The sequence below is a fragment of the Ipomoea triloba genome, chromosome 15, assembly GCF_003576645.1.
Source record: "Ipomoea triloba cultivar NCNSP0323 chromosome 15, ASM357664v1".
NCBI lineage: Eukaryota > Viridiplantae > Streptophyta > Magnoliopsida > Solanales > Convolvulaceae > Ipomoea > Ipomoea triloba.
The window spans coordinates 2,017,928-2,027,342 of NC_044930.1; the positions used below are offsets into that span (position 1 = coordinate 2,017,928).

Here is a 9,415-nt window from a genome sequence, read left to right on the forward strand (position 1 = left end):
CTAGACTGCTTTTCAGTGTTTTTCCATTTTGTTTATCTTCTCTATACTCCTTCCATTCTCGGCAGTATTCTTTGCCCTTCACTTCTGCCTCTTCATGGTGTAGAGATTCATCTCCTTAAATCTCTGCTCAAAAGCTGAAATCTTTCGTCACTGCCGCTGATTTTCTGATCTGGGTTTTCTTTATTTCCCCCCTTGGATCAAGTTTTTCCCAACCTTGCACCCCCTACAAAAGCATTCCGTTTTGCATCCGTTAACGCATTCAAGTATTAAACCCCAAAATCTGATTGTTGGTATCTTAATTGGATTTGGAGACGTGAGTTTGGAGTTGAAGATGCAAGTATTGGCAGTTTTGAGGGAGGTCTGCTTCAATACGTATGTTTTGTTTTGTTTTTTTTTTTTTTTTAAATCTCTCTTTGTTTGTTTTCTCTGTGGTTAATCATCAAAGCTATTGCTTTATCATAGTTTTTGTTAGATTCAATCTTTAACTGGTTTGATACCTTAATAGATATTGGGTTTCAATAAACTTAGATATGAAATATGAACTGTTTCTGTTTCTCAGTGCTCAAGAGTATTTCTCATTTGGTTGTAATTCTGGATTTGTTTTCAAAAATAAGATTTTATTGGGTGTTTATTTAGTTTAATGATTTTGGATGTTGGTGTTGTTATATACTGATTTAGGACATGTGACTAAGATTTTATTTCTTAAGCTGTTTGGATTTTTAGTATTTTGTTTGATTTGCCAATGGTTCTTGTTTCATTGAATGATTTTCAGGATTCATGTTCTGGTGCTTTCATATGGACAAGAGTAACAAGGCAGTTGTTTTTGTGATAGGTATTATTCTTTTTCCATTTTGTTTGTTTTTGCTTTAGTTTTTCTTGATTATAGTTATGATGAACTTCTATCAAGGATAATAAATATATCATTTTGACTGTAATTTCTTCCCTAGAATTCTTTAACTTGGCTAACTTATGGCTTAAAGCTATTTCAAATCTGTATTGTGTTCTGAAATACATTCAGTTGCTGAAGACAAGTAGGTCTCTGATGCTCTTTGTTTTTTTTTTTTTTTTTTTTTTTTTTGTAGAAATTTAGCTCAGTAAAGTTTTCGGTTTTGGAGAATGGGGAGAGGAAGAGGAAAGGGAAAGAAACAATTGCTTCGTGAAGATCTTGGAAGCGGTGAGGAAGAGAAGATACCGCCAGTTAGGAGAAGAGGAAGACCGATGAAACCGGTGAAGGATGATGTAGAGGAAGAAGAGGATGAAGCGGAGAAGGTTGTAGAAGACGAAGAGGATGAGGACAATACGAAAAGCTCGATATTGAGCAAAGATATTAAGAACCAAGCTTCTGAGAATGGAAAGAAGAGGAAACGGCCTTCACAAGTGAAGGAAAATGGTGATTTAGCGAAAGAGGAGAATGGCCTAGGTAGTAAAACGAGCTCCAATGAGTTGAAACGATCGGTTGGGTTTAGACAGAATGGGAGCCGAAGGAAAAATAAGCCTAGGCGAGCAGCTGAAGTTGGGGTTGAGTGCAGATGATCTTTCTGTTGGCTATTGATAGCTCAGTCTATGTTTGTTTATATTTGCTTCTCTATGTTCTTTCGACATACACTTTCAATTTTGGAAACTTCATTTAAAACATTCCGAAGCATTTATTTTTGGTGAATTTTTTTATTTTTTTTTTTGCCGTCTTTACCAGTTACTCTAGTTTTACTCATTTCTTGTGCATCCACTTCACAAGCATGCTCCAACCAACTTGTCGAGAGCATTAAACAAGCATCTATCATTGACGAGACATGCTTGATGGAGTTGCAGGTAACGAATAGAATCTCGTTTTCTTACTGAGATATAATGCACTTTGACTGTATGTATAATGAAGTTGCTTCCTTTCATGATTTTTTAAAAATGGTTTCTTGAAATATGGCTTTATATTCGATTTTCTCCTGAATTTCACGACTGAAATGGTTGCAGGGTGCTGCAATAGCCATTTCTGCCTGCCTTCATCTTGAATGCAAGTTGGTGTCCTTGAAAAAGTGTTTCTTTTGTGTATATATTTATGTAGATGCATTACAATATCCAGGTGAAAGTCTCTTTAGTCTGTCCACTCCTTGCAGATTTTTCATTAACATATACTAACCTGATTTGGCACAAGAGGAGCAACATCCCTTCACACAAGGTACACTACGGCACGTTTACTTCAATTCTCCTGTTTTTAACTTTCTATTTTCAAGTTGGAGAAGTGTACAAGTAAACGCATTTTGTATTTTCGTGTCTCCATTTTCCATTTCTTAAAAAAAAATGGTTAGTTGGAATAGCTTATGACTGGACAACTGTGTTTGGTCAGTGGAAATTAGAGCTTGCCAATCAGAGATGGAGAAGTTTTATGGTGATTAAAATCCCCAAGAATCTTTGACAATTAGTACTAAGACAAGCTTGCTTAAAAGCAATAGATACTTTGCTGTAGCCCTGCATCTGTTTGAACAAGAAGTTTGTTTTTTTTTTTGCCTGTACGAGTAGATCAGTTGATTCCTGGGTAGTAGATTGTGAGTAAGGATACAAGATCAAGTCTTGGTAGCCGCAGTATGACAGTTTCACCCAATGTGATGGGCACTACTGCACTAGGCATTGATCCTTCCACCTAATAGACTGTTGAGTCACCATGATTTACCTCTCCATTATCTTGTTGCACCTTGGGGCAAGGGGATTTTGGATAGTGTATTTGATGAATGATCTGGAGAAGGCAGAAAATTGGTAAGAAATAAGAGCATCAATCATTGGTTTGGTCCAAGTAACATAATTATTATACTTCTTCTTACCTATGTGTGAAGTTTGAGCCTTTAGCTTTAGAATTCAAAGTCACAACAAACATCTGTGCAGTGCAGTCCATTTGGAAGTTAGCATGCTCTTTTCAAGTAATCTGACTACATGTTCTTCCGGAACCTCCGACAAAAGTGAAGTTCTATTTAACGTGAAAAACATCACTTTTAGGTTTTATTCATGATTTAAAAAAAAAAAAAAAAAAAAGAACTCACCCATTGGAGGGATTATATCAGTATATAAGATTATTGACATTTAGAGGAACCAATTTCTAAGGCAAATTATGCTGTGGACCCAGGTCCACCTTGCAAGGTGGACTTGGGTCCAAAACTACGTCGTTTTGTCTTTTTTTTTTCTTTTTCTTTTTTTTTTTAAAAAAAAGATTAGTAAACATATTGATGAATATAGAGTTGTCCAAAAATGTATGAATGTAGAGGTTTCAAAGTGTGAATGTAGAGTATAGAAATCGTGAATGTAGATTTATGATTGTGTGAATGTAGAGTTGCCCAGAAATGTGTGAATGTGGAGGTTTCAAATTATGAATATGAAGTATAGAAATCGTGAATGTAGAGTTATGCATGTGTAAATCTATAATAGAGTTAAGAAGTTCTAGCAACTTGTAGCCCTGTAATGTGTGAATGTGGAGTTCTCAAGTTGTGAATATGGAGTATATAGGACCTGTGAATATAGAGTTTTGAATGTGTGAATGTATAATAGTGGTAATATAGTTACTAAACATATAATCATGTAATGTGTGAATGTGTAGTTTACAAAGTGTGAATGTATAGTATAGTGTATGTGAATGTAGACCCAGGTCCACCTTGCAAGGTGGACCTGGGTCCACGGCATAACAAAGAAGTCTTTTTTCATATTTATTTTTTCTCTGTGGCATAATTTGCATTCCTTTTTGGGCTCTTTGGGTTGCCAATGAAAATTGTTAGCCCAAAATAACATTTTTCTTCCCCAAATCCAAACACTCAAACCTTATTATTGCTTACTGCTTGCACCACAAATCTGGACTCCTAACAAATTAATCTGTCACTAAGAAAATTCCCAAATATCAATTGAATGAAGTTGACATTTGAATCTCTTATTTGGTTTGGGGAGTTTGGATTTGTCAAGTTTAAGAATGATAACTAAGTGGGGCTAAATATTTATTATATTCTTCGACAAGACAGATAAGAAGAGGGTCTTTCCGTTCCCGATGGGGATCGAAAGAAACTCCCTTATTCCCATTCTTCGAATTTTATCCCCATCTGTTTGGGTGTAGAATTCAATTCTTGTCAATGTTGAATGAAATTGACATTCCTAATCAAGTTTTTATTCTCAACAAGTGTTGGTGTTGTTAAACTTTGTATAAAAATACATGAAAAAAAAAAGAAGCATTGTGGCCTTACACAAATCTGGATCAACACTACCCAACAACATTTGTTGCTAGTAAACACCCGAAACCTATTTAAAAATGTGGGTATAATAATATTGTTTGATGCTTGGGTTCTAAGAATGAGTCAAAGCACATTAGTTGTACACAATCATAACAAAAGAAGATTAAAAGTGAAGGATGGAGGGGGTGGGGGGGACTGCAAATTTCTCTTTTTCCTACAACAATGGTAGTTGGTTGTTGATTAAAATAAACAAAGAGAAAGGGGCAACTGTTTCAGATGTTGCTTTTTATGATTAATTTAATTTAATTAAAAAGCATGCATGGCTTTTAGGTTGTGTTTGTTTTATGCAAAACGAGGGACAGTTTGGCAGGGGCAAATGTGGAAACATGGGACATTACCTTAAGAAGAATTGTCCTTTTATGCTTAAACAAACACTGATTATACCACTTTGGTCCCTCGGTTTATTCCACTTCCGGTCCTCAGTATCTGGTGGATTCTTGGAGGTTTTAATCTTTTTTTTTTTTTTTTTTTTCATTAAGAAAATGTTAATAACTGTTGTAAAATATGTTATTATGTTATGGCATATTAGTTTCGTATTTTAAATATTTATCATAATTATTCTACTCTTTTTATGAGTGAGATTTTTCATGCCTACTATATACAATAGGAGTTGATAGGATATATGCCCCGCGGTACATATTCACACTTGTTCGGATCTGACTCCGTGCGTAGAGAGGGACATTTACAGACCTCGTTGCGATTCGTCCTACCCGATTGGAACTCCGGAAGACAAGGCTCCTTCTTAGCTTAATGAGTCTATGCTCGAAGATCTTTATGCTCGGTCCCGACTTTACCGATCGGCTAGAGTTCCCTGAACCCGTATGGTAAGTACTAAAAGACAAATATATAGATAATAATGGTCAAACCAAACACGCTAGCTATAAGTCACTCAGATATTCCATCACATGTGGAAGCTGCTCCTTAGCTTCCAAGATCGTCGAGTGCATGAAGGACATGTGTCGTACATGCAGACTTTTCGGCATGTGTCTCTTCCAAGCTCTTATAAATACCACTTTGAATGTTGGAGGAGGGGACTTTTGGGAGCATTTTATCTCTAAAGTACTTATAAGTTTGGGACTCTCTGACTCTTGGTCCTAACTACCCAAGCTACTATACTCTAATTTCCACCCATATCATATACATGAGTGTATTTACCACATCAGGAGTGCAAATGAACTAGATACTTGCAAGCTTCTCAGTCAAAGCTTGATTATTCGAGTTCAATTTATATTAAATATGAACTCGAACTAACTTGTCAAGTAGTAATCAACTTTAACTCAAGCTTAAAAGTTATTGATACGTGACTCGGCAAGCTATTCAAGAGTTAGATATATTTTTATACAATTCAAACTCGAATCACTATAACTATTTTGAGGTTAAATTCGAGACAACTTAAGTTAGAACTTGATTTTGTTCGTTCTCACCCATACTAGAGAATGATTTCCACTACCAACAGTTACCAACCACTTTCTTAACCAATAAAAAAGTTTTTAACCAAAAAAAAAAAAAAAAAACTGTATACTGAGTTTGATTTATACTGAGATGTATGAAATTGATTCCGAACACTTTTTAAAGTTTGTAAATCATTGAAATACATTTCATGATTTATATCATTTACCAAAATTCGAGAATAAGTGAGAACTTATGGTATTTGTGCATGATTTAATTTTCTTTTATTTTTTGTTGTGAAAAAAAAAAAAAAAAAACTAACAAGAATTACTCGTATATATTATTGAGGTGGTTGTTATTATTATTGGTGTATTAAAGTAGCCACAGAAATTCAATTCCTGTCACTGATTTGACTCCACCCAATGACTGAACTGAAAGCCTCGCTTTTAATTTGATGATTATGTTTATGTTTGAATCAATTAAAGAGATCAAACTTAAAAAATTCAAAATTTGAAAACCAACCCACTTTCTTTCCAAGTCTCCTCTTCATATTTCTTTAGATTTACGGAAACCTGTTATTACTCGAACACACATTATATATGAATTTCGTCTGATGACTTTAGTCAATAAATGATCACAAATTAAGAAAGAGTAAAACAATCTAGACTGTTTATTGTTAACTGACTCAAATTAATTAGACCAAAAGATAATTGTCTGATTAAATTGGCTTGTGTTGCTCGCCCTCTTTCCTTCATGTTTCCGCCTAACTAGCTAGCTAGGGAAACACTGTCCTAAAACTGTACGGCTCCACCAAATCTTGGGCGCAGCCCCCGTGCCGGAAACAGTCGTCTGTTAGTTGTAAAGTAGTCCAATTATAGTTGAAACTAGCTAGGAGGCTCCCCGACACAAATGTCTCCCAGAACAAACGTTGTTGTTCTCTATCTTATCATTGGGCATACATTCGCCGCTACTACAAATGGCCAAACACAACACAGAGAAATCTAGGTCAGGTGGTTGGGTTTCAAGACATGGGTATTGCTGGCTTAATTAGTATAGCTAGCTTGCTGGACTCAACAACAATAGTCTAATCAAGATCATACTGGGAATGCTAGTTAGGTTTTCCCATGACAGGCACCAAATAAAGATGCATAACCTCAATAGTTTTTTTTTTTTAATTTTTAATTTTTTATGAGTTTTTGTAAGTGTGATTATGAAGAAGATATGAGAGGGAAGAGAGAGAGAAAAAAAAAAAACAAAGCTGATTTCAACAAAAAAAAATAAATAAAAATAAAAATTGAAATAGTGTCAGTAACGCGCCCGCTCCCGCTCCCGCTGGGCACAGTTGTGACTTGTGATAGCGACGTGTAGGTCCAAGCTCTGTTATGGTCCCACATTTCTGCAAAAAACTCCTTCTTTGTAGGAGGAGCTCATCCATTCTCTCTCTTCCACCTCACTCAAATTTTCTCAAAATCTTGTCCAAAATCCACTAATGTGGATGGCCGTGGCACACCAAAATCTATATCCTTGGATTAGGTAATCAATTCAACAAATTAAAAAATTAAAATAGAATCAATCAATTTGGTTGATCGTCTATGTTATTGTTGCCTTGTTGGTATTGATGTATAAGTACTTTGAATAATCTATAAACTTACTACGGCATTACTCATTTACTCTGCAGGGTTTAGTCCACTTACAAATAATTGAGGTAGTATGTGGCTAGTGTGTAGGATTAAGTTTCTATATATTGAGGAAATATATGAAATTAGCTTTGTTGTGGAAACCAAGTAGTTTGAAGAATGTATAAATTGTTGAGACGACAATGGTAGCCTTTAAGCTATTGAGGTAGCTTTGTGTCAATCCCCTTACGACACAAAAGAACTTATCAATCAATTGAACATGAAAGAAAAAGGTCGTTCGAATCGTGTGCAGTTGGTGTACAGTTCAATACCTTGTTATGAGCACCAATGTAAAGAAATTGATAATTGAATTTTATTGGCAGCTCGCATGATGTACAAACCAATTCCTAGTTATAACCATCAATATTTATACTAAGATATGAAAAAAATGGTGAGATTATCGAAGTTGGAGTACAACACTCTTTTTTTTGGTGAGACGGAGGGACCTTAAGGTCCTGAGAGTTGGAGTGCAACACTGCTACTCTTTATCACAAAGTCATTGCTGATAATTTTTTATTTTTTTTTTTGTGTCGAAAAAAATTCACAATTATTATAAATTGTATACAACGAGTTCGACTAGAAAAATATTGATAATAATTGAACTCATCATCTTTGAGCCTCCTTTCAAAGCACGTGGATGAATAGTTGATCTTATCTGATGCATTTAGGAGGTGACTTGATGGTGTCATGGTGCAGCCAGATTGTTAATTGCGATGAAAGAGAGGTGTTAATTAATGGCCACTACAGACCCTACATACAAGGGCTATTCATGAAAATGTATTCCCAATTAATTGCCCTTAAATACAGGATGGACTCCTTGCATTCATTACATTTTACAAAGTAACAAAAATATTAACCATAAGTGAGCTCTCCCTGTGAACCTGAGCTCGATTCTCACAAGTGACGATTCTTCCTGGGTCAGCTCCCGTGTCTCCTAAAGCGAACGGAGAAATATGTATATATTAACCGCACCTTAAAGAGGTTTAGAAACGAAAAATATTTTCAATTGTTTTTAAAATTTCTAACTGTTCACTTTTTTTTTTTTAAATTTAAATTTAAGTTAGTTTTAAAAGATAAAAGTTAGAATATTGTGTGACCCAAACAACACAGAGGATATTTTCATTATATGAGTGACTGAAAAAATATCTATATCCAAAATTTGTGAGATAAAGTAGAAGTTTGGGAATAATTGAAGCCCCCTCACATGATTGACTTTGATGGGCCGCAACACGTGGACCGTAGTTTTTCGGAGATTCAAACCCATGACCTTTGCATGGCTCTGATACCAAATTGAAGCATGTGCTCCATCTCAACTAAAAGCCTAAGCTGATAGTTGGACTGCACATTTATGTTTATATATTATATGCTCAACAGGAATAAGAAATTATAGTCAATGTAGTATTTTTCCTTTTATTATTGCAAAATAAGTCGACTCTTCGAGTTTAACCCTTTTTACAGCTGCATATAGAAGTGACTCCCAAAGGGGAATATGCGTATACCAATCAATGTTTTGTGAAGTAAAAATGAGTCATTAATGGAAAAGCAGAAGCGCTGAGAAAAAATCAGAATCACAATGACAGAACAGCTTTTATCTTCCTCAAAATCTATGGCAAAGATGCTTCACAGGTTTAACCCTTTTTTTTTTTTTGGTTCTATTTTTTTCAGATGGGAATAATTTATATTTTTAATAATTTTCACGTGCATCCACAGCGCTTTTAGCCGTTAAATAGATTATTACTCCAAATTGCGATTAATAATAAATAATAAATTTAAAAAAAGAAAGAAATTCCAACAATACTTTAAAAACATCAAAAAGAATGTCAAATTGTGACTCAGTTGTCTCGAAACTCAGAATTCATGGGACGACGAGGAAATCCTGTTTGGTTGACTAAGCACTTCTCTCTCTCACTACTTGGAGTTCAAATTATTCAATGTGAAATTTCATTTAGCCCCCTGAGGTTTTATAAACGTGTAAACTATACCCCATTTTTTAAAACACCAAACAACGAAAGTATATCCACAAACTTAATAAGAGCCAATAAAATTAAGTCCTAACAGGAATTAAAAAATATTAGTGTTTTTTTTTTTTTTTTT

At 34.8% G+C, this 9,415-nt stretch overlaps 1 protein-coding gene across 2 annotated transcripts; it reads left to right on the forward strand.

Moving 5' to 3' along the window:
• LOC116006194 lies at nt 1-1,668 on the forward strand. 2 transcript variants are annotated; one of them, XM_031246488.1, is made up of 3 exons: nt 1-372; nt 773-832; nt 1,083-1,668. In XM_031246488.1, the coding sequence occupies exon 3, from the start codon at nt 1,117-1,119 to the stop codon at nt 1,531-1,533; it is 417 nt and encodes a 138-aa protein (XP_031102348.1). In that variant the 5' UTR covers nt 1-372; nt 773-832; nt 1,083-1,116; the 3' UTR covers nt 1,534-1,668. The 2 variants fall into 2 exon arrangements, with proteins under 2 accessions (XP_031102348.1, XP_031102349.1); XM_031246489.1 differs by having other exon boundaries at nt 1-358.
• Nucleotides 1,669-9,415: the final 7,747 nt, after the last annotated feature.

Coding starts and splice junctions, on each gene's coding strand:
- LOC116006194 (XM_031246488.1), top strand. CDS start 1,117: ATGGGGAGAGGAAGAGGAAAGGGAAAGAAACAATTGCTTCGTGAAGAT.